Raw genomic sequence first — 25,921 nt, 5'->3', positions numbered from 1 at the left:
ATTTATATACATGTATATTATAGCTGAAAATGTTCATTTTAATTCCTATGAAATAAAAAGAATGTTAATAGACTGGTGCTACTATGCATGAAGAGATATAGCAGCAAAATATTCGAAGAAATCCCTGATTTTAAATCCCTCTGGTGCTAATTCTCCCCCTCCTGTCGTTGCCTCACCGTCCTCCACCCACCTCTCTCTCAGGTGAGAAGCCGTTTAACTGCCGGTGGCCTAACTGTCAGAAGAAGTTTGCCCGAAGCGACGAGCTGGTACGACACCACAATATGCACCAGAGGAACCTCACCAAGCTCCAGCTGTCCATCTGAGTGTGTCTCTGCAGCCCGTTTCCAAGACTAAAATATTAACATGTTATTTTGCATAGCCCAAAACAAAAAAGCCTCCGTGGGAGTCTTAATCTGACATTTAGGACTTAAATTTTACGAGCTACACACCACAGTCTGCACTCTGAGGTGAAATGCAAATCTGTCTAAAATCAAGGAGAATTCTGACAAAGGGGATGTAGTCTTGGAAACTGCAGTATATTACTTAGTTCATCAGTTCAGTTGATCTCAAGGCCAGCTCAGATCAGCTCATACCTTCCTTACCCATTCAGCTGACTCTCTCATTTAAGCTCTCCACTTGCAACATACCTATAACTGTGCTTCACCTTTTATGCTGTATCTGACTTAAGCATCTCATCTTCGTTCTTAAAACCTGCTGTGTCCTGTGACCATGAAATAGGGAGGTGTCTCAGAACAGTGCCATGCTTCTTATATAAATCACTGCTGATGGAAATGATAATCTTCTTTTACTGACATGTGTTTTTGCTTCTGTCAAGAAATGCAAAAAAATCCAAAAACAAAATCATCAATGTGTGAAAATCGCAGCGACCTCCCCAAACACCCTCGTGCAGAGTTGCTATGTCATCTGGTAAGATGCTACTTTGGCCAGTCATAGTCCTGGTAGAGTACTCAATGGTTATTTCCCACTGAGGTTTTTTATCTTAAACAAAGTACTTCAAACGTGCTGTTTTCACCAGCACGTCTACATATTTTCATGCTCTCTCTATATTATCATTTCTGCAATATATCTATGTTATTCTGAGCTCCAAACTCACAACATTTGGCCATGTATGTTTTCTTTAAGGTGGAATAACTTCCTAAAACACCTGAGTATTAGCAGGTTTTTCTCAAACAGCAATACGTAGTTCTCAGACTGATGTCTGTTGAGGATCTGGCTCAGCAGCGAGTGTATGAAATTAAATTACTAAAAAATGAAGAAATCTCTGTATGTCGATCTACGCATAGCTTGACAGCTGCTTTCTGTGATAATTTGCAGTGTCACGTTTGAGGTTGCTTGGATGTTTAAGCCTCATATATTAGCTAAAAGTTGCTGCCTGCTCCACTCGGTGTCTAAAGAGGAGGGCCACATATACATGGCTAACATAAATCTAATCCAAAGCCCTTTTACCTCCAGCCTTCACAGTCAAGTACCAAACCCTTGCCCTAATTCTAACTATACCTTTAAAACTCGGACTCAGAAAAAGTGTGAACGGTGCAAAAAAATAAAAATCCTTCTTAAATGCTTCTCACAAAGATAGCTCTATTTTCTATGGTTTCCAGTCACAGATGACTTCTGTGTTTGGAGGAGGAGCTCCAACCTGCCACACTCACACACACACACACACACACACACACACACACACACACACACACACACACACACACACACACACACACACACACCTTCAGCGAGTGTATCCTTGTAGCTGTTCTCAGTAACTTCATGGCTGTGACGCCTTTAGGGGACGTTCGTAAACTGTAGCCATAAAAAAATAACCCGTGTTGCACTCTCTCCAAACGGGCGCTAATTATGGCGCATGCTAGTCAGTGCAATGCTGGTATGTTTAATTATTGTAGCCTAATTATTGTGACACAGAGGAGTAATGTCTGAGTGCAGCCTGCTTCCCCAGATGATGGTGTTTTTTATGGGATTTGTTGACAGTAAATAACATACATAATCAGTTTTATATAGATTCTCTGTACCCATGTTTCAGGAGAACCAAGAGGAGATAACAAAAACAAAAAGCTTCACCTGATAGTTTTGCTTGAAAGTAAAACGTGTTTCCACCTGCATAAAATATAATTTCAGGCAAACATTGGGTGTAAATGTTCTAAAAATGTATGCAAATCTTTCATTTTACATTTCCATGCCCAGGATGTGTTCCAGAGGACGCCAGATCTTAACTGTTCAATGCTGCAGAGTGAGGTCAAAGGTTATAGTCAGCGGCCTACAAACCTACAGCTTAGCGTCTTTTCAGCTGTTGTAAATATTTCTTTTGCAAAACTACTTTAAGAAGGCGCACATGTTACCATTTTGCATATAAAACCTGCTTTCACTGGACGGATTAAAAGCAGAGAGAGAGATTTTTTTGTCGTCCTTTTAACAATAAGCTGCTTTTAATCTGAAAGAATCAAATCAAGAGAATAACTTGCATCTTTGCAGCACTCGCTCTGTGAAAGCTTTTGGTGTTTTGTCTGGTCTGCATAAAATATCTCGTTGCCACAAACATGACTTTACGGCTGTATTTAAAAAGCTGAACTTTTTTGTTGTTGTTGTTGTTGATTAATGTGACTTTTTTTTCTTGGAGCTCAGTTGTCTCTTGTCCCTGTGGTGTGTAAATATTGCTGGACTTTGGCAGTGTTTTCAGCACTGCGAGCTTTAAAATATGTCTGCCGGGTCACACTGGCTCTGTGGCCGAGACATTATGGTCAAGATGTAAATAATACTTCTTCATCATGGGAACTGAACTGTTTTCATAGGGGGAAAGATGTAAATTAACTGATATATATTAGACTTCTCTTTGGATGAATCGAGAAACTGTTTATATTTTTCTTTCTTTTCTTTGAAGTGTATTAATATTGGAGTCATAAAACAGAAAATGTCAGTGAAACATTTTGTACTCAAAGTGTGAGATTGAAAATTTCTCTCTGTTTAAATGTCTTGTGACTGTTTTGATACAGTAAGATTTGGCCTCTGTGGTTGTTTTTTGTCATTTTGTGTCCAGTTTCTGCTGTGGTATTATCTCACAGAGAATAATCTACAAGTCTTTTTTTAAAACATTAGATAACAGAAAATAAGTTGTAGAAAGACCCAAAAGACTTAAAGTGAAATATGTGCAAAATCTAAGACTATACATTAGCTGACCTTGACCGGGGTTTCCTCCCAGAGCACACAAGAGACCTGTTTCTTCTTCCCTACATACATCCTGCCCTGTTTGTGGTTAAAACAACACTTTTTAACTTAAAATTTAATGAATGAAACATTATGGAGTGTACGCACTCCAGCTGACGCAGACTTGCACAATAAGAAAACACACACACAGTACAGTACAGTACCATCCACCTTCCTTTCTTTATCTCTCACCAGATTCCTGGTTGCATTCCTTGACTCTCAGTGAAAAAAAGAAGAAGCAGCCAGATAAAAATGAACGTGTTTTCTTTCAGCCCCTCTCTCCTGCTGCTTTGCTTCCACTCCTCTCATTCTTCCTCGTGCACCATTAGCTTCACTTTTAGGTCAAAAGACATTCTTTTGTTCTTTTTTTTTTGGTATTATTATTATTATTATTTATTATTATTTAAGAAAGACGACAGTCCTCAACAGTCACATGAAAAAAACAACAACATGGAGGAAAAAGCAGACAGATGAGTGTAGAGACGGATAATGACAGAGTAATGCTGCTTCCTTTGTGAACTTTTATCATAAGTTTAGCCAAAGTGTTAGAGTAAATCAGACAACGTGTCCGATTCCCTCGGTGGAAATCCCCTGAAACTCCCCAGGGCTCTTGTGCTATATCTCAGCTGTCGGACGAGACCTACATCTCTCCTTCTACCCTTACTGCGTGTGTGTGTGTGTGTGTGTGTGAGTGTGTGTGTTCGTTCATGCCGCTAAGGCCCTTTGAAGTAACAAAGCTGGTCAGTGTAACAACTTGTGTCCACTTGCAGTAGCCACATTCGATGCTATATCTAAATGTCCTAGCAAAAAACAGGGATCGGGCCCATTAGAGGTGGAGAAGAAAAACATGCCTCGCGGTGCTTCTCAAACGTAAAGCACTTTACATTTTAGCTCCTTAATGGCAAACACGTCTTTACTCAGTTTGAGCTAATGTTCTGCTCAGTGTCAAGCAATGAGTTGCTTCTGAGGTCAAGTCAACCAGTTTTTTATGCTAGTTTTGATTTTAGGGTGCAAAAACTGTTCTAGTTTAATTTCACTGCTCTCTGACTGCCACCGCCTGTAGAGCTGCCGCAGACTGATGCTTTTAACTGAAAAAGAAAAAAGATAAACTATTTGTTTTCTATATATCCAGAGTAATCAAAGAGTCAGATATTTTAATCTAGAAGTTGTATTAGTCCAAGCTATTTAGGTGCTGTATTGTGGAGATGTAAATGTTTTGCGTTACAGCATTAGTCATGGCACAACGAGTCTCTTCGTCCTTTTGGACAACTGTAGTCCCTGCAATGACCACATCAGGCTTCAAGAAAACATAGAAAACGTATAAAAGATGGATGTTTTTGATTCACTGAAAAGTGAGTCAAACACGGATCTTCCTGGTTGCAGACTTTTGTAGACATTCTCCTGATGAGTTTGTTGTCTCAGATCTTAATGAATAAAACATTAAATCTACTTTTTACATTTTGGTCATTCTACATTTTATAAAGGATGATTTTCCAGGGAACACTCATTGGCTAGCAGCTTGTCTGTCCCAAGTTCTTGGCCAATGAGTGACAATGAGAACAAAATGCAGCCGACGTCTCTGTAGCTGATTTCTTCTGCACAGGGTGTAAATGGGACGTCACCAGATCTACCATTAGTATTAGCTGGTAACACTGCAAACTCTGCCCTTTTATTCAAATGTGGTAGTTCTTCTTTTCTTCTTTTATATATTTTTAAACATCACAGTAGCTACATCCATCTTTTATATACAGTCTATGGCTTAAATCAGCATTGTTTAGAAAAACATCACATACTGGAGGATACAAAGGTTAAAGGTGTTATGGACAAGTGATCTTACACATTAGTAGAAATACCCTGATCTCATGAAATGTTTTGCCCTTTAATATCAGCAAAAACACAAGTGGAAATAATAACTTTGATGATAGCAAAGTTCCATTTAGTTTCCAAATAAGCAATTCACCCTCTTGAATAAGGTTATGAGGTTTTATGTGTCAGGACATCTGGTCCTTAGCAGAAAGATTAGGTACAATACAACGTCAGATTGACTACAAAACATGACATATTACTGTGTATCATTATTTAAAAAATATTAAGCCAAAACGCAGATGCAGTGTGTGGAAAACTAAGTACACACTTACTACTTTTAATTCCTTTTAGGAATTAAAAGGCTGAGTAGCAGCCATGTGCATGTTTATAGAGGCGCTTGCATCAGCAAGTGTGAGCGCCTCTATAAAACCAGAGCTTTCAGCTGTGTATCAACATAATGCCACAGTCTTCCTAAGAGTGGCTGTTCTAGCAAATTCACCCCAAGGTCAGACCGTCCAATACTCAGAAAAACTTAACCCCCCCCAAAAAAACCAGGAGCTACATCTCAGACTCTACAAACCTCAGTTAGCAACGGTTAAAGTTCATAAAAGCACAATTAGAAGAAAACTGAACAAGTATGGCTTATTTGGTAGGGTTGCAAGGAGAAAGCATCTTCCCTAAAAATAACACAGCTTAGGTTTGCAAACTTTCATCTGAACAAACAGACAGATGAAACCAAAGTGGAGATGTCTGGCTATAATGCACAGCGGCATATTTGAAAAAAAAACCAAACACAGCATATCAGCACAAACACCTCATACCGAGTGTCAGGCACAGTGGTGGAGTGGTGATGATTTGGGCTTGTTTTGAAGACACAGGACCTGGATACCTCGCAGTTATTGAGTTGAACATGAACTTCTCTGTGCACCAAATTATTTACCTAATTTTCAGAGCTGGTAAGGACAAGATAATCTTTTATTAGGTCCTGATATGTAAAACTTTAGAATTGACAGAGGGTGTACTTTCTTGTTACCATGACTGTCCCAGACCCATTTGCATATTACATAAATATCTTCCCCCCCCCCCCTTCTTTTTCTTTCCAGAAAAAAAAACATAAAATATTTCAGAACTTTATTGCCAAGCGCACGAGAATATTTGAGCATTTTGCAAATCCAATTTGAATCTCACTTTAAAATTATGACTTCTTCTGTTTGTCCTAAATAGCATACCATTGATCTCATTTAAAACATCGGGTGCATACATGAGGACCCTGCTTGTGATAAAGTGTTGAGAAAGTAAACTTTTGCCCTCTTTTGAGTTAATCCAGTCATGGTGCTGACAGTGCACTGATTGTCTTATTCTCGGCCCCGTGGGTCTTTCTCACTTAAGAAAATTGTTTTTAAATCATATTTCGTGTCTGAAGATAAGAGCGGAGAGCAGCGCTTATTCTGGAGCTGAAGGAAAAAGAAGCAGCAATGTTGTGAAAGAAACAGAAAGAAGAAAGAAAGCGGGAGTAAGAGGAAAAATAGGACAAATAGCATCCTCTGCGGTCATGTTGCTCCGTATTTTGTGGAAGCAAAGAAGCAGAGACGATACCGTGACTGTTTAGGTCCTGGTACGGCTCAGCACAGCCCTGAAAAGCACACGTGTACATGCACACAGACGCACACACATGCGTGCATGCACACAGTACTGGAAGTACTCAGTGCAGTTTGTTTCTCAAGAGGCTGCACTCCTTCACTTACTGTCAGAGATTCAAGTTGCTTCAGGAGGATAAAAATCCTGACATGAGTACAGCAAAGCTGCAGGCACAGGAGAGATGAATATCAAAAAGTGCAGCGTAAGTGCTGAATAAACAGGAGAAAAACAGTCACTTATCACGCCGTTGCTACTTGTCTTATTGTTTTGCACGCTGGTGAATTTTAGCGTGTTCATTTCTACATTAATAATGACTTCATGAAGTGATGTTTGTCAGATTCTACCAGCAGATCTACTCTGTCTTTTACATTTTGTGCCTCTGGGTAGGATTTAAAGGGGAATCTGTTTTATTGCTTCATGGCACAAAACAGGAAGAAGATGATGTTCCTCCAGCTCAGACTGAGCTAAAGCTTTTGACAGTTTCTGGCAGTGGTCGTCCAGAGGAGTAAAATCACTTCCAGCTTGGTTATCCTCTCCAGTGAAGCCAAGTGAACAACAAAGTCGTTTCAAGAAATGGTGTAAACAAGAAATGGACTGCAGTCTAGGCTGACTAAGAGGGTCAAAATTTTGAGATTTTTGTCTTTAAAGCTGGTGAAATGCATTATTTTTGTTTTATATATATTTCTTTATAAACTGAAGAGAAATGTTAAAGTTGGTATGTGTATTACTCAAAAAAAAATCAAGTTGTTGTTTTTTGCACATAGACTGTATATAGAAGAATAATGTAGCCACCATAACATCACAAGTTAGTCTGGACTCACAGCCATTATATTAGCGAAATGGCCATATTTAGACCAGAAGAAGGGGTTTTAAGATTTCAGCTATTGCTTGCTAGCTTGGTTATCAAGGTGTATCGATTGCTGTGTATGAATGTAACACAAGACAATACATCTGATTGAGAATATTTTTTAGCACCCTGGATTTAGCACCTAAATCCACATATTAAAAATCACCTCACTTGATTTAACCCTGGAGAAACCATGGGGTCAAATTTGACCCCATGGTTTCTCCAGGGTTAATCATTAAAGTGTAAAAGTTTAAGCAATACAACCCAAAAAGCACAGTCACAGACTAAAAAAATAATAACAGGTAGAAGTCAAAACCCCTAATCACCAAGCAGCTCTGACAAACTTCAGCAAAGTGAAGTAATAATGGGCGTTATGTGCAACCCTCAGCTGCTTTTTAGTGGCGACTCACCAAAGGTGGAGCACAAACTTCTTGGACAGGCTGGACCTCACAGCATGCCATTAAAATGCACCTAAAGGCACCAGCAACACAAACACTGTGGAGAGAGGCTGTTCAGTCACTCAGATTAACCGAGATCATGTTTCGCAGATAGCTAGCAGCTTCAACGGTCTTTGGGAGGACATCTGCCAATCAAAGTAAGCCACATCCCCAACTTTAAGCATAAAAACAAAATCCACACGGATCTAAAACTGTTTTCTGAACATGTTGTTTTTATAGCTGAACCATTTTATCATGGGAGTCTATGGAACCAGCCATAAGTGTGCAACTTGTTTCATTTGGCTTTCCTGGTGGTTCCCATTTAATTTTTCAAGCATGCAAACCAGCTTTCCTGTCCAGGCTATCTGATCCACAACCCTTTGCACCAGTTACATGTACAGCAAGAAGTTCACTGAAAATAAAATGAAAATAGATCAAATTCCTTTCATTTAGAAGCATACAAATACATTTCAATACATAAAGAAATAATACGTTAAGAGGTATTTGGTGTCTTTGACTTTCTGCAATTGCACACACAATTTGCATAAACTTATGCAAATTGTGCAACTTATGGAATAACTGGAAAAATACTCATGTTGTCTATAAATAAATAAAGAATATTTAATATTTATAGATACTATTAGAGAATATTACATTCTTTGCTGAGAGCGGGAGTTTCAGTAGAGGGATGTGATGCAGTGACGCTGTCCACGAACACCTGAATTCCCTCTTTGTTGTCAGCTACTTTGGAACATGTATCTCTTTAAGACACTGTAAAGATTAAAAAAATAATAAATAAAAAAATGCTCTGAGCCATTGTCAGTGGATCTTTTTCCTATAAGGAAATGAATTCCAAGATAGCTTGTGCCCTCTGTCTCAGTGTGAGCATTTTCCAAAGCTAACATTTCAGATGGGGCTTGTTGTTTTTAAAGCGAATAATGTCCTCAAGATAACCTTTTGCATTTTTAGCTTCCACTGGGCTAAACAGAAGCACATTGATCTTGGCTCTTTCTGTCAGTTTTTCACCTTTTAGTCAGCATTTTATCAGATTTATCTCCTCAGTCTTTTCTTGGAAACAAATAAGTCACTTTGTAAAAGTGACAGATGCTTCATGAGTTTCAGGAAGGTCAAGGCCAAGTAACATTTTGAAAGTGTGCGTTTGTGTTTGTTGGTATCTCTGCGTTCAATGTGTGGACATTGGAGGAACTCTACCTCCCACTTGTGGTTGATCAATGTCATTGTTTCTTTTTAGGCTGAAACCATCTGAATGTAACACGTCTGAGTGGATCATAAGGCTATTGTGGTCCCTTTAATGATGTGCGGATATGTCTAGAGTTCTGTATATTAACATTTACGGTTTTCACTACTTTTTCAATGTGTTTTTTAAAGGATCATTTAAAGTCTAGTAGCATTCCCAAATACTTAAATTCCTCAACATTAACTAGTTCTTGTGCACCCAAGAAAACTTTTACTGCAGCCACAGTTGTTTTAGGTTTACTAAAAAACAAGGATACAGTCTTTTTTACATTAAGGCACGAGTCATTCAGCCATTTTTGTAAATCATGTAATGCCAATGAAAGCTGATGGGCTGCATCATCAGCAGTTTTGGCCACTTAATTTCAGAATTTAAGAAACAATGCATGTGACTGAGGCCTGATATCAGCTTGGCATCCTTTCATCTCTCTAGCCTTTTTGTTAATTATGCCTTACTAAAAACATTTACAACAGAAAGCACAATCTGTGATTAGACATTGAAACAGATGTTTACTCCCCTGATGTTCCTGCGTTCTAAAAAAGAAATTCCATTATGATTTATGTGGATGTATTGTGCAGGTACTTTCGCTGCTTCGCCCTCTTTGCTTGCTTTATCTGAGAACATAATCTGTCTTCTTTTAACTTGAGGATTTGTGTAAATCTGGCATACAATCCAAGTGTTGTCTGCCCCAGATTGAGAGTTAAAGTTTGAGTCACTGACAGTAGTGCTTTTGTCTGAATTTGTCTGTTTGACTGATAATGGACAAGCTGTTTGAAAATATGATGTGAAATCACTTAATTAACCTGCTGGATTTGCTAAAAGTTTAAATATTTATACTACTCTGGCTAATGGGTTTTGCACATCACTCTTAACTTATTAAGTGGCTATTAGTGAGGGTCATGATAATCAATTCAGTTGAGTAATGGGTGGATTAAGTCTATTTCCAGACTAAGAGAAAAAGTCAGTGAACACATCTGTAGGTTTGGGTGTAGGCTTAATCCATTTCTGAGAAAACTAAAAAGCAGAAGTGGTTATGGAGCTTCACTGACGTCTGATTTGGATTTATCCAAATACAAGTAATTTTCAGTCTGTTGAGCCTGTTTTTGTGTAGCACCAAGCAGTAGACGTAAACGTGGATGTGCTTCTGGGTTCTACCTCTAATGAAAACAGATGAGTGTAAATTGCAACCATTGTTTGTAGTTTGCTGCCACCTACTGACTGAAAAAAGAACTGAAGCTGCAAAAAGCAAACAGACATTACAACAAGTCAGCATTCCTAATGATAGGCTTCATTTTGTTTCAGTTTCAGCTCATCAGACTGTTTTCCCTTTACTTTTTGATATAATAGCTTTTTAGCACTACTGATACACATATTGTTAATTAATTACTGCCATTTTCCAAGGAAGTGAGTTTCCTACAGGGTATGGAGGGTTCAATTTGAGGGAGTAACTTTCACTTTTCTTTTATTTAGTATGTGTTACTGATTCCAGTGTCACGCAGGGGAAAGTAGCATTCAGTGGTAGCTTCTTCTTGATTGTTTTAAATCCAAATATGACCCTTATTTGTGGCGCATGTTAACTTACAGTCAGCTCAGGAGTTAGTATCAGTGATCTGGTTTTAAACTGAGTAAACACAGCCTCAGATCATCACATATTGCACTACATCTATGTTTATTTAGCAAAAGGTGAGCCAAAATGCAGAAGCAGTATGTGAAAAACTACACTCTTACTGTTTCCATTGGAGTTAAAAGGGTAAGAAGCAGTCATTTGCTGCTAATAATTTAATGCAAATGAACATGTCAATAAAATCAGAAGGTTTTCCAGTTTGCTGGTCTGAAGCTTTATGTTTGTTAACAAAACTCAAAAGAAGAAAGACATCAGCGATGGCCTTGAAGAAGCAAATGCTGCTACACATCAATCTGGGGAGGGTTATAAGACCATTCCAAAAAACTTAAAGTCCATCATTCTACAGTAAGAGAGATTATTCACGAGTGGAAAACATTCAAGGCAGAAGCCGGTGTTCACATTAAATTATTCAGACCTATGTTTAAAACCTATGTGGGTCGAGGTATACGGAGTTCGCACACAAACAAAACAAAATGAATGTTCTGTAAGCAATCCATCAGGATTGCCTGTAAATATTTGTTTAAATTTATTAGGACAGTGTCATGGTTGCGGCTGTGTGCAGACAGGATGAGGACCCAAACGCAAGCTCACGGAGGCAGGATTGAACTCAAAACACAGCTTTATTGCTGGACAGAAAAACCATACAAACTAAACTGGAAACTATAACATATTGCACGGAGAAACACACAGCCATGAATGAGGGAGAACGCGACACCGAACTGAGGGAGACGCAGACATAAATACACAGAGGGTTAACGAGGTAAGTGGGAACACACGGGGAACACATGTGACACTGATAACCATAACAAGACACGGCAGGAGTAAATGCAACACTGACAGGAGACTGTCAAAGTAAAACAGGAAGTACACAGAGGTTCAGACAGGAGGAGAGAGAGCACGGGGAGAACACAGACATAACAGGCTGGGGAAAACATGGAATAAAACACAAGGAGAGACGAGGGCTCACAGATACACAGAGGGGCAGCCCGGGGGTAAGAGTCACAAGGGGAAAACACATAAGGAACAACGTAACAGAGCAACCCAGGAAGCATGGCCTAAATAAGGAATAAAATACAAAAATACATGAAAACTAAGAATACTGGGCCAACATGGCCCAGGACCATGACAGACAGTTTAAGTGTATTAGTTGACATCAAAGTAACTTTTTAAATTGGCTAACAAGTCATTTTAAAAACTCCAGGACCGGCCGAGGCAGATGGCCGTCCCTCACTGAGCCTGGTTCTGCCGGAGGTTTCTTGCTTTTAAAAGAAAGTTTTTCCTCCCCACTGTCGCCGAGTGCTTGCTCAGAGGGAAATGTCAGATTATTGGGGTTTTCTTTTTTGTCAACTAATACATAACTTATCTTATTGGGCACTGTAAATTGAGTTTATTAATTTAAAGTGCCCAATAAGATATGTTTTTATTAATTTTATTAATTTAATAAAATTATCTAAAAGATTATATTGTGAATATTGCATGTTTCATTGTCACACAAATGTCTACATTTTCAGCCTAGACTGAACACGTGTGCTTGTCATTCTATTCAAAATCACATCACTCACATTGATACAGGATGACAGGATATTTGTATGCAAACTATATTGTGATATGTAGAATCCACATATGTTGGTATATAATCTCCCAAATGTTGCCAAAACAAACAATGGCAGTAAGGAACATATAGCTCTAAATAACATTAGGATCTTTTAGACCCTCACTATAGTCTAGATGAGAAGTCAAATAGATAGGTCAGAGGTCAAATACACACCACACTTGTAAGAATCAAAGGTATAAGTTAAATTATAAGGCTTTTTATAAGGTGTTTCTCTATGAAAACAGTTACGATCAGCATGCAAATACATAGGAAGGCTCTTCTTTGTATCTGCCAACAAAGGCGTTATGGTCACACTTTCCTTAAAGCAAGAGGTTCAGGTGCTGAAAGCACTTGAAAGCACCAGTTTCTGGATCAGCACCCTAAGTAGAATGATCAAATTTTCAATAATGAAAGAAATTAAAGCATCTGTCTGATATGATTTATAGCTGACAATGGTTCCCATGTGGTGCAATTCCCAGGTCTTATTATTGGCCCGCTCTAGGGACACTTTCGGAACCTCTGCTATAATAAAACCTACATTTGTTACAATCACCAATGGCAGCTATCACCTCATCACTTTAACTGTAACACTTTTCGGTCTCAACTTTGCAGTTACTGTTTTCATCGTTTGTGTTACAAGCATTTGTAAGTGTAATTTGTTTGGAAGTACAGTCGATGAATTTTATGTGAAAACATTTCTGCATCTCAGGAACGGTTTAGAGTTTGGACTACTTTTCGGCTTTAAACTGACCTGCAATTTGGTTTGGCTAAAAATTTCACAGCAGACATTTGCCCAAATTTCTGGGAGCTTTCTGGGGTGAACACAGCTTCTCATCAGTTTAATATATTTATTTATTTATTTATTTTAGAAAGAGGGGCAGCACATATTAATAAGCATTTTACACAAATGCAAATATGCCAGATTATAGACTTGGGCTAGTTTTCATCTGCAGACCCTCTGGCAGGTTGGTGTTACACACAAGTTAGTAAAAACATACAGAGATAATATTTACAGATCATGTGACAAAGACAAAAACAGTGAACACATCATATTAGACCAAACAATGACAAGAGGAGTGGACAACAGAGGACAATATAGATAATAATAACGGAAGCACATCAGTTATATTGCACATATCCCAGTATTACACATGCTCTGACTGTGGTGATATTGCACTGACACATTATGCTATGTTTCCCTTTTTGTAATACATTGACTCTTTTTCACGTCCAACATGAAGCATGATTAATTAAACACGATCACATGTTTGTGTGTCCCTCAGCCATGTATAACTTCATCTCAAAGTTGACAATGGTGATATGAAAAGGGTTTCTTATCTAATATTTTCAATGCTCTTTTGTAGCATACTTTGATTGGCCCAATAGCAGCAAAGCTCATATTGGACCAACTTGTAATAGAGTGTTCACTATGAGCCAGTATCATAGAGTGCAGGAATGTAATCGCTGCTGTGTCTGTTAAATGGGCCGGTTGGTTAATACTAAACCTGTTGTTGTTCCCATACGTTTCTTTTTACTATTTTGCCATTTTGTCAAAGTTAACAGAAATATTCACACACACTTTGCTTCATCAGTGTCAAAGCGCATGTATCTGCTGACCCTCTCAACATTTTAACTGATTTAGTTTTCATTATCATCAGCTTTCTCTTTTGTCAACAATATAATTAATCTAACTTAAATGAAATTCAAACCACTGATCAAAACATACCAGCTTACATCATATTGTGGTAATCCAAGTATTTAATCATTGGTGATAATGAAATGTCAGCTCTCCGCCATAGTTTTTTTCCTCTGTCTCAGCGTTGTTGGTCTATTTGGGGGGTTCTCTCCATTTTCTCTCCTGCTGTCATTCAAAAGGGAACTTGAGTTGACTGCTGTTGTAATTTTGCCCTACAAAAAGTAAAATTGAATTGAATGGAATGGAACATTGGGGATAAAAGCTATAAACATTACCGTTGCCACATTAATACCATCAATATTACTCATGGATCTGAAAAACAGCGCAATCGTCTTGCGCTGGTGTTTGTTGTCTCATATGATTATCTGTTATCAGTTTCACTATCGTGTTCCCGACTGTTGTGATTTTGTTGCCTCATGCTGTTCAGCGGCATGCTTAAGTTTAAGTTTCGTTTCTTGTTGACAGACTGCAGAGTGACACAGTGAGGATCAGCTGTTGCCCCTAAACACACGACAACATGTTTTCCTGGGGAGAGGACTGTCAGCGCGGGTTTTACGTGAAAGACGGCTCCGGTACCGACAGCACGACCACTGATGATGGAGTTCATTACTTAAACATCAGCCATCACATCGCGGATCTGTCGGCAGGTCGAAACGTGCTGGCTTTCGTTAAAAGTAATGGAAACGCGTTCATTATCCGCACAAACGAGAGCAAGGATGGGAGAAGAGCGAGAGGCAGGCAGAGTGAGTATCGGTGTCACTAACAAGTTCACTCTCTGCTACATTTAACCGAACTGTGTCCACTCACGCCTGCTGTGTTTGTGGCTTGTGAATCTGCAGAGTTTGTGAAACACAAAGAGAAGATAGAGGCTGTGAGTTGTGGCGATGATGTGGTCGCACTGCTGTCTGTGAGCGGCAAAGTTCTCTGTGTGGACACCAGACACCCACCTTTCACTCCCAGGTAACAGATACAGATGTGCAAACCTTTATTATTATTGTTGTTGTTGTTGTTTTTATTGGTCCTATGAGAAGGAGTATTAGTACCACGTTAAGAAAAAAAGTATGCTCCATAGACTGGCAATAGAAATGTGCAAAATGATTTATTATGGCTGTTATGATTAGGCCTTTAACCCCGCAGTGTGTAGCCTGTTTATTTGGATTTTTCTTCTGTTTCCTGTTCCTTCTCTTTCAGCCCACTGGAAGCTTTTTCTAACAAACAGGTTTCTCAGGTTGCTTGTGGGAGTCAGCACTCGGTTGCACTGACCAAAGGTACAGTACAGTTCTGCAATAAACTGCTACAAATGTAAATGAAAAACTCAAATAATTTAGACAGAGTCAGTCCATCCAACTTACATTTATACGAAACACGTTTGGTTGCCTTACTAATTGTCCACACAGGGTCTATGTCATGACATTAAACATAAACTCTGAGTAAAAGTTGAAGATATCAGGAGTGAGAGTGTTTCACAGAGACAAGCTGATTCTCCCACAGATGGTCAGCTGTATACGTGGGGTCAGGACTGCAGGGGCCAGCTGGGTCTGGGTACGAGAAAGTCTGTCTGCAGATCACCTCAACATGTGCCATCACTGTCAGCGATCCCCCTGATCCAGGTCGCTGCAGGAGGAGACCAGAGTTTCGCCCTCTCTGTCTCTGGAGGTGTTTTCAGCTGGGGGAGAAATGACTGTGGACAGCTCGGGCTGGGAGACACAAAAGGTACTGTGGCTTTACAATAAATGTCCTAACTTTATTGTATGTTAATGAGCATTATAATCTGGTAACATAATAACACTGACAATCCTTTTCCTTATAGACAGACACACACCAGCTCCTGTTCAGTGTTTGAATATGAAGAAAGCTCAGCGCATTTCCTGTGGACAGGACCACACGGCCATTTTGACAAAGGTTAGACAACTGGAGCATTTTGATGCTCTCCTTTCTTACTAATATATTATTGTAAAGAGTGTGGATTTAAACAAAAAAAATGAAATTATTCAAGGAATGCAAAAAAAAAGGATTTTGAATGTTGTCTCAAAAACATCTTCCTATAGAAGTTACAAGTTCTAAACATGAAAAAAGAAAGCTGAAAGAGAATGAAAAGCTCTGTGGAGTTTGATTTTGATGCTGTACTTACCACTGGGACACAAATTTTAAAAGCAACTTAATTCTTTATTTTTTGCAAACATATTAAAATAGTTGTCATGTAAAAGTAAATGGCTGTGGGACTTTACACTGTGGTTGTGTGTTTGGCTCCTCAGCATGGGGCAGTGTTTACATTTGGCTCCGGTCAACACGGACAGCTCGGTCACAACTCACTACGCAACGAACTGCGTCCTCGACTTGTTGCAGAGCTCTGGGGGGCAAAGGTCACCAAGATTGCATGTGGAAGGTACGACACACATACTGTTTAATTCATGATCTAATTTTTTTCAGCTTTAACAAGGAATGTTTCTTTGTTTATTTTTTTCAGCTTTTACATCCATGTAAGATAAGATAAGATTAGATAGAACTTTATTAATCCCTCGGGTGGGTTCCTCTGGGAAATTCGATTTCCAAAAAGCACAGCACCGACAGAAGTTACAGAGTTACAGAATGATATATACACACACACACACACACACACACACACACACACACACACACACAATACAGAGACAAATATAAATAAAATATACGAAGGGGATAAATAGAATAAATAGGAATAAAAATAAAAATACAAGTGAATTGCACATTTCAAGTATTGAGGTCTATTGCACTGTTGACTATTTACAAAAAGTATTGCACAAGGTATTGTACAGTGAGGTGAAGAGGCACTACAGCTTAGTTGTTCCCCCCTCCTTTGTCCTCCTGTTTCCCCTCCCTCTCCCCTCCAGAGAGGAGTTAAAGAGTTTGATGGCGTGTGGGACAAAGGAGCAATTATATGTGAAGCAATTATACATTTTAAATGTATCACAATTCTTTTAGAATACATTTTTTATATAGAGTTTAAAAAAATTTAATAGATTAATTTAAAGATCACTGGTTATACAGTTACATGAGCATGCTAATGTAAAAACACCTTAAGTTATTATATTATCACTGAAGAGACTAACAGATATCAGAGACAACATCAAGCATCTTAAATAAAAATGCTTAAAGTAAAGCAGTTAGTAAAGTGTATGTGTGGGTTTGAGGTCTAAATATTTTGTATATTATCATCTACACAGGAATCACACTTTAGTGCTGACTGAATCCAAGAGGGTCTACTCCTTTGGTTGTGGGGATCAAGGGCAGCTGGGACATCGAGAGGAGAGTAATCCATCTGTGCCGCTGCCTGTTCGACTGCCACAGGGTAACTACACCTCTGATAATAAACAAATTGAGGATGCAATTAATTTATCTATGAAAGAAGTGACGTGTTTACTTATCATTTAAGGCACCAATGGGCCCAAAATCAGAAACATCTTTGCAGGAGAAAACTGTTCATTTGCAACATGCTGGTCTGATGAGGTACTGACACTAACACATTAAGTGATGGGAGGAGGTGCGAATATGTGTGAATATGTAAACAGTCACTGCTTTCCTTCACAGGACATTGACGAGGGTTCAATCACAGACTGTGACATAGCATCACAACACTGTCTTGATAACATGGTTGACAAATGGATCTCTGAATGTGATTTAAAGTCATGGAAAAAGATTAAACAGTAAGTATGATGCACTGGCAGTCACAGCTTGTTGGTTTGCCTGGTGATTTATGGCTTTTGTGACTCAAATTATTCGTTTGAAAGCAAGTTTTTTTTTCTGCAATTGAATGAAAACATTAAATCTTCACAGGGAAATCATGGAGGCATTTTCCTCTGCATCCTATCTGAATAAAAGTTTCCTTGAAAAAAGGTAAATACAGAGTTAATGTCCATGTCATGGCAGGTTGTCGGTGGTAGGTCTAATATGTTTTGGCTTGAGAAATTTAGCGCTGCCATTTATGGCTATTCTGTGCTAATTTGTAATGATATCGATGATTCTTATTAGCATGAATAAGAGGACACAGTGTGGGTTTGTCTGGTACATTGGTTGAGGTCAAAATAGCAGCCAAACTAATGATATTCCTATCAGTGTTAAAAGTTAATTAATTAGCAAATGTGAACATGCTCTTAACTTAACTGGGTGATCGCGGTAATGTTTTAGCTGCTATATATATTTGCTGATGCAGAAGAAGAAACGCTTTAATGTGGACTTTTTTCTTTGTGTTCTTAGCGGTGATAAACATTTCCAAACTTCACCAAAGTACCCCGGTTTGAACATGAAACATGCACGGCATGCTTTCAAAAATTTGGCAAAGAAAGACAATGTTCTTGCAGAGGTATGTTACTAGAATACATGTAATCTGTAGGAAAAGGCTCTGTTTTTGTTTTTATAAATAATCTTTCCAATAATTTGAGAAATGTCAAGACTCATGACTCCTTGTTTTTATGTCTATGTTGACAATCATTCATTTGATCCTTTTTATACTTGGAGGGGGGGAGGGGAGTATTTCAATTGTTATTTTGACTGTTGCAGTATGTACAAAACTCAGACTATCTCAGACACTCACATGTAATTATAACTCTAAAACAAAGCCTCAGTCTAGACTGTCTTCTAGTTTCTACCCATTTGTATCACTGAGACAGTCTAAAACCTGATATAGCTTAATCAAGCAGACACATGATTATCATTTCATATATTGTATATATTATTGTAATGTACTTGTTATCTGTGGCCACATATTGAACAGGCACAGTCGCCTTTAAAAAAACACTTGCATATGACTCATTTAGGGGATATTTGCTAATAGTAACTGGATACACTCTAAGTGACAAGGTAAGAATCCTGGTTTTTATAAGATACCTAAATAATCCGAACATTTTTCCTCTGAACGCCACCCTGCACAAAAACAGTCCACCTTTGATCTACCTGCTGCTGAGTGATCCTTGCAATCCTTGCCAAACTAACAGATCGAGGCTGCAGTGCTACGCCTGCTTCCTTCCCTCGATCAGAAACCACTGGGAGTGGAGGGGTTGAGAATCTACCTTCTTCTCATTGAGCTTCTGCACACAGTCCTGAAACACACACGGCAACAGAGAATAAAGCTCGCTGTGGCGGTAGCCAATGCAGTAACAAGGTTGTCGAATGAAAGCCTCCAGATTATAGGTATGTTGCCTATACCCACCACCGCTATTATACATGGAAATTTTAAAGCCCTTCTATCTGCTGTTTTTACTTTTGCTAACGTTATTGTTTTCTTCAGGCGACTGGTGGTCCTCTCTGTCGCACTCCACCATGATTCGACACATTAACGTGTGGAAGCAGGCACTCTCAGAAATCCTGTCCTTTGTGCCTGTTCCCCGCAACTCCGGGGTCAGAAATCTGCTGCTAGTCCTCAAATACATGTACAACGTCAGTGTTATTATCTTAAACCAGTCATTTTACTCCTTCTTAAGCCTTAATGCCTCTTTTTTTAACCTGAAAACAAAAATAAATTGTAAGTAAAATTTTTCTTTTAAAGGCCAACAGCAGGGTTGCGGAATCTCGAAGGATACCGGAGAGCAGTTTTTATTTATTGTTGGATGAAGCATTTCTTAATGAGGATCTGGACCAGTGGCATTTACGTTCAGAAAACGGGGTAAACAAAACAAAACCCTGCCTTTTGTTTCTGTTTTAGGCTAAAGCGATGTGTCTGTCATGTGTTTGGGTCTGCTTTTGTGATGGCTGTTTTCTCTTTTTTTCTTTTGTCATTTGCCTTGGGTGCGATCATTCATTGACTCTTCACCATCTGTTCATATTAACATCCCATTATGCAGCCTGACATTATATTTACCGTCACTGTCATGGTTCTGGGTCCCAGCATTCTGAGTTTCTTCTGTTTTTATGACATTTTGTGTTATGGTTCCCTGAGTTTATTCTGTTAGCTTTTGTTCAGTATGTGTTTATGTGTGTTAGTCTTTGTGCCTTATTTCCCTCTTCTGTGCCTGTGTTCCCATCCTTGTGTGTCATTCCATATTTTCTCCATCTATTGTGTTTATCTGTCTCCCTAGACCTTCTCGTTTCTCTGAGTGTTGTGTCCTCCCAGTCACCATGTCATGTTTGGATATTGTGTCGCCCTTTGTGTCTTGTCTCTCTCGTCTCCTCTCTCTCTCTCTCCCTCTCATGCTCCCTCCTGTCGGCTCCTGTGTGATGTTTCTACATTTCCTGTTTTATTGTGAAAGTCTCGTATTTCCATGTTCTGTGTGTCTAGTTGTGCTTCCCCTGTGGCGTCAGGTTCATTCGTGTCAGCTGTATTCCCCGTGTGTTCTTACTTCCCTCGTTATCCTCCTGTGTATTTATGTCAGCATCTCCCTCATGGTTGTGCGTGTCCCCGTGTGCCCGGTTTATATAATTTCCCAGTCTAGTTTTGTGTTGTTTTGCCATTTAGCAAAAAAAGCTGTGTCTGAGTCTACTTTCGCCTCCGTGAGTCTGCATTTGGGTCCTTTCCTGCCTGCTGCACAGCCAAATCATGACAATCACATTACAGCATGTAACATATCATAAAAAAATGAGTGGTTCCAACTGAAAATGGCTGCATTGCTAACAATTGCATTATTAAACTCAAAAGAACTGTATGTTTTCTTTTCTGTGTTTAGAATGCCAAAGCTGAGCCACTTCTCCTTTGTGACTTCCCAATTGTGATGGACCTGCAATCAAAAAAATTGGTTTTTGACTCTTATTCTGAATACACCAAGGTGGTAAATGACATCCTTATATGAATTTGGTGTGATACAATACTCTGTTTAAAATACACATTAAAGTAAGTAATCAGGTAGGCAAAACAAAAACATGTTGAATCTTGAACTTTTTTTCCCATTCAATGCAGATGAGTTACGACTTGGATAATTTCTCTGACTACTTGGGTATTTTTGATGATTACGATGAAGATGTATTTTTACTGGACCTGAGGCGAGCAACCATTTTGGAAGACACCTTTGAACAACTGGCGGATGCTTGTGACACAGACTACAAGAAGCCACTTAGGGTAAAAACAACAAGGCACAAGCCAACTCAAAATGTTTGCATTGTTGTGTACACATTGTTACATAAACAATATTTTGGCATACAACAAATTTTGTTTACTTTTTATAATTTTGTCTTGTAGGTCTTGTTTGATGAAATGATCGATGACGTCTACAGGAAAGACTTTTTTTATGAAGTCTTTCATGACTTGATCTCAGCTGAATCTGGGATGTTCATGTTCAATGACTCTGAAACAATGGCATGGTTCTCCTCAAAAGTAAGAGTTACTAAGTTACTAAAAATATAATTTAAATAGACCGAAACTGACTTCAAAAACTATTTAACAATTGTGATTGCTGATTTATTATTCCTTAATTCAAGAAAACAATTTCAAATGTCTCTACTGTCAGCATCAGGCAACTCAGGAAGACCAGCGTTTCTTCCTGTTCGGAGTTCTGTGTGGATTGGCCTTGTACAACCAGTGCATCATCTACTTACCCTTCCCACTGGTGCTGTTCAAGAAGCTGCTCGGTGTAAGGCCTTCACTGGAGGATTTGATAGAATTCAACACAAGTGTTGGAGAGTAAGGGAGAAAGTTCCCTTGTATTTGCTGTATTGCGCAAATATTTGTAGTGTTAGGTGCTGGTTGGTTCCACAAATCATCTCAAAGTATTTTGTGTTTAAAGGAGTCTGCAGTACATCCTGGAGGACTACAAAGATGATGACTTGGAAAACCTGGACATGTATTTTTCGGTAGGTGTTTAACACAACTTTAAGTCAAAAACGGCTTTGATATCAACTCGCTTCTTTAATCAATAATATCTATTTTTCCCCAACAGATCAACTGGGATGGAAAGGACATTGACCTTGATCCTGAAGGTCCTGAAAAGTTGGTGACAAGTCAAAATAAGTGAGGACAATGGCAGCATTTTTTCATAACATGCGTTTTAAAACCAAATATAGTATTGTCCTGCCAAAGAGAAGCTAGAGATAATAACAAGCCATCACATAATATCTAACAACTCTACCAACAGTGACAGTGACAATGGAGCTGACAGAAAGCTATAACTGGATGTCATCTGCAAAGAAACATACATTAAACTGTTTTGTGACCAAGCAGAAGCATTTAATTAGAAAAAGTACCAAGACTCGGTGTATATCCAGGGCTCTAGAGTGCGACCAATTTGGTCGCAAATGCGAGCAAATTTTTCAGTGGTGCGCCTAAAAAAATATTTGGTCGCACTGTTCAGGTAACAAAAAAAAAAAAAAATCTCTGCAACTGTCCATGTGGTCACTAAACCAATCAGAGATAGTCAGGGGTCGGGACCTCTCTGATTGGCCTTGGTCCAGTTGAAAGTGCAGGTGGAAGTGGGAGGTGAGTAGTTTGAATAAAGCGATATCGATTCATTAAATCCTGAATTGACTTTTAAATATAACTGTGTTTTGCCAGAAACTCCAGATTCTCAGATTAAAGCTCACAAAACTATTTCAACAACTACCACACAGCAAATGAGAGCAGGTACACGGATTCCACACAAAGACGTAAACACAGAACGGACCCGACGCATCAGAATCAGCTTTGTCTTTCTCGGCTTTCTCACCCGACCGCCCGTAGACGGACACGCTGTCGGAGCTCACCGATTCTAATGCGTCGGGTCTGCTCTGTTTTTATGTCTTTTTGCGCTGATTCTGAGCTGCAGGTTTTGTCTCTCCAACCAAAATTCGCCGAGCCAGCAGCAAAAGAAGCAGCAAACTGCGCTTCACATTTGATCAATGTTGTCATGAATTTTGCTGTTTTGCTTCCACGACTATTAAAATCACACTTCATGCACAGCTAGCTCTCTCTCTATCTCTCTCTGTACTTCAAGAACAGTTTCCCGTCTCCAATCTCTGTTTTCTGTATTATTCATTCGCTTATTGCCCACCAGTCTACCGTTGTTTACAGCGCTGTGGCTGCTGTCTTTTTCTTTTCTTTTTCTTTTTTTCACTTAAATGACCTCGGACAAGAAAGCCTTTTGTTTTTTCTGTTGTTCAATACTGAAGAAATGTAAACTTTTTAAAATTATGCAAAATTACAGAATGTTGCAGAATGTTTTTAAAGTTATCTGATATAAAAAGCCAGGCCAGAAAAATTTCCTTCATGTTTTTCGGTGTTTTATTCTCAGTTACTTTGACACAAAGGCATCTGCTGTGATGTTCACAATTCTGATGAAGTTTCACATGTATCAGTACTGATAAATGATCAGAATTATAATATTTCTGACTGTCTGAGGCTAAATTGAACCGAATCAGGACTTTGAGAACTGGAATCGAATGGATTATAGAAATCAGTGATGATACCCAGCCCTAGTGAGCAGCCTAGGCCCGACAGAAGTGGATGTAGCTCTGGGTAATAAGAAAAGATGAAAAGAACTATTGATAACTTTTTTGTTAAGCTAAGGCCTGATCCGTCTGAAATTCATAGCCAGTGCTCTGACACGGTGCCACCAATCTTTGAATGCTGGAAAAGCACAGTGTATCCAGAAAACACATTATATGCTGCGATAAATGCCCAAGTGTCCCCTCTCCCCACTGCCTTTCAGCAGCATGCAACAGCAAACAGGTCGTCAGAGGAGGCCGAGATAATGATTAAGTTGAACATTTTCTACAATATTGACAAAGCACTTTAAGCACAAGATTGTAAGTTAATAATTTAGAAATGAATATTATATGTATGGACTGCAATTTCCCCCCCAAAAAGATGCACATGTGTTAAGCGATGCGGTTGAAAAATTTGAGTGCGCCTAACTTTTGTGCCGGTGTGCCCATGGCAACAAGTTAGTCTAGAGCCCTGATATCCTTGAGATACACCACAAGTTTGCATGTTTATTGGCAAGTAATTAATGGGAAATGACCATGGCAGAGATATAAAGCGACCACTCTTTAAACAAAATGGAACAGAACAGTTCATGATTTGACCAAAGCGTGGATGTGTTTCTTTTAATCACTGCTTTTATCTGCCAAACAGGAAGGAGTTTGTGGATGCCTACGTGAATCATGCCTTCAACACATCAGTGGAGAATGTGTTTCAGGAGTTCAAGAGAGGCTTCTTCCTGGTGTGTGAGCGGGATTTGGTGAAACTCTTCAGGCCAAAGGAGCTGCAAGAAGTGATGGTGGGCAAAGACTTCAGTGACTGGGAAAAGCTGAAACAGGTAAACTGCTGTAATTTGTCTGCAGTTCTATTATAGTTTAAATTATCTTTAGTATATCTAACAGCCTCTTTCACTACGATTAGAACACACATTATGAAGGTGAATACAGCGCAGACCATCCCACCATACAGATGTTTTGGGAGGTTTTTGATGAACTGACTGAGAACCAGAAGAAAGCTTTCCTTTGTAAGTATTTGAGTTGATCATATAAAACAATGAGTGCTAATCTTGTAAAGCCACAAATTGCAAGGATTTAATAAAGTAAAATATTCGTGTTTTATGAGCTGAGTTCATTTGTTTCCAGAATGTTTTTACATTTCCTAATTTGTGCATTTGGTATCTGGTCTTTAGTAGGAAAAAGCATTTGATGAACTGCTGAGGTGGATGAGCAGTCATGAATGAACTGACAGTGTGACTTCAGAGGGCTATCAGGCCATAATGTTATGCACAAAATAAAACTCAGTGACTTCCACTTTTTCCACGACATTCATCGATTTCTGCTTTTTTCCTCTTCTAGGGTTTGTGACAGGATTTGACCGGGTGCCTATTCTCAGTATGGACAAAATCAAGATGCAAGTCAAAGTTAAAGAAGTCGAGGACCTCTCCTATGACCAGTACTATCCTGAGACACACACGTGCTTCTCGACCTTGGAGCTGCCGTTCTACTCAACTAAGGAGATCATGCAAACCAAACTCACAGAGGCCCTGAGCAACAATAAGAGGATCCATAAGTGATCAGTATTATAAGACAGTTTTTTACTGTATTGAACAGTAAAAAGTAATTGTTGATCAAGTCTAGCGTTTGCAGTTACTGAAACATACTTACTGTTACTGTCATGATCCTGCGTCTTCTACCCAGCGTTTTGGACTTTTGGTTTGGATTTATTTAATAGTCTGAGGTTGAGATCTTTGCCCTGACTCCCTCTTGGGTGTGTATATATTGTTTGTGTCTCCCTCTGTGCAGCGTCATGATCTCATCCATTCTCGGGCTGTGTGTTCTGCCTGCTAGTTTAGTTTCTGGAACATAAAAAATTTATGATGATGAGTTGGCAACAATAAATGCCATTTTTTTTACTGTACTGAACAGAAGACATAACATTGTAATGCTGCACTCTGTGAATTGCTGACCAAAGAGTAGCATTTGTAGTTAGTTGTACTGCTGCTGATTGTGATGTAGATGGAATGTATGTATACCAAAGAAATCCCACCTACTAAAAATAAAAATGTGATACATGCTTTTATATAGTTTGGAGGAAGTGTTCCTTATTGTTACATCTCATAAAATATTCAAATATCCAAATAATATTCAAAATAACTGCATTCAGTAAATCATATTGAGCCTATGCAATGTTGTCATTGTAGACATGTGTGATATTTATTAAATATCAAAATTCTATGAAAAGTATTTACACCATAAAAGAATTAATCTTCGTTCTGAACAAAACTTTCACTGTTCAGTTTTTCAGATGTGGATTAAATTTTATTAAAGCTTTGCTTAGAATAAATTAAAACTGAAATTCGATGCACTTTGCTCATTTCCAATTCCAAATTGTTAATGCTGGACTCTGTGGAAGTCTCAGAGTTCAAAATACAATCCTTT

General features: G+C 38.8%; 2 protein-coding genes across 9 annotated transcripts in view; both read left to right on the top strand.

Annotated features, from left to right (window-relative positions):
* Positions 1 to 7,682, top strand: part of wt1a (WT1 transcription factor a) — a 29,394-nt gene extending 21,712 nt beyond the window's left edge. For 4 of the 7 annotated variants that reach the window (XM_085280683.1, XM_085280682.1, XM_085280681.1 and 1 more), the window contains one exon: positions 202 to 7,682. In XM_085280683.1, coding sequence (XP_085136809.1) covers positions 202 to 323 — 122 coding nt within the window. In that variant the 3' untranslated portion in view covers positions 324 to 7,682. The remainder of the gene's footprint in view (positions 1 to 201) is intronic. The other 3 variants (XR_014893128.1, XR_014893126.1, XR_014893127.1) reach the window with 2 other exon arrangements.
* A 6,919-nt stretch (positions 7,683 to 14,601) lies between these two features.
* On the top strand, positions 14,602 to 25,552 carry LOC146571462 (putative E3 ubiquitin-protein ligase HERC3). 2 transcript variants are annotated; one of them, XM_085280675.1, is made up of 23 exons: positions 14,602 to 14,871; positions 14,968 to 15,088; positions 15,320 to 15,396; positions 15,620 to 15,841; positions 15,939 to 16,030; positions 16,384 to 16,514; positions 17,332 to 17,456; positions 17,541 to 17,614; positions 17,696 to 17,811; positions 17,942 to 18,001; positions 18,362 to 18,467; positions 19,099 to 19,294; positions 19,392 to 19,540; positions 19,650 to 19,766; positions 20,764 to 20,862; positions 20,994 to 21,152; positions 21,273 to 21,407; positions 21,541 to 21,713; positions 21,817 to 21,883; positions 21,970 to 22,040; positions 24,138 to 24,321; positions 24,405 to 24,507; positions 24,839 to 25,552. In XM_085280675.1, exons 1-23 carry the CDS (start codon positions 14,646 to 14,648, stop codon positions 25,054 to 25,056), a joined length of 3,021 nt encoding a protein of 1,006 aa, XP_085136801.1. In that variant the 5' UTR covers positions 14,602 to 14,645; the 3' UTR covers positions 25,057 to 25,552. The 2 variants fall into 2 exon arrangements, with proteins under 2 accessions (XP_085136801.1, XP_085136800.1); XM_085280674.1 differs by having other exon boundaries at positions 20,764 to 20,865.
* Positions 25,553 to 25,921: the final 369 nt, after the last annotated feature.

Source organism: Mchenga conophoros, linkage group LG7 (assembly GCF_057382185.1).
Source record: "Mchenga conophoros isolate Kocher_MC1m ecotype Shallow Benthic linkage group LG7, M_conophoros_male_GT1.1, whole genome shotgun sequence".
Taxonomy (NCBI): Eukaryota; Metazoa; Chordata; class Actinopteri; order Cichliformes; family Cichlidae; genus Mchenga; species Mchenga conophoros.
Note: the sequence above shows the minus strand (reverse complement) of the source record. Positions and strands in the feature narration are given on the sequence as shown.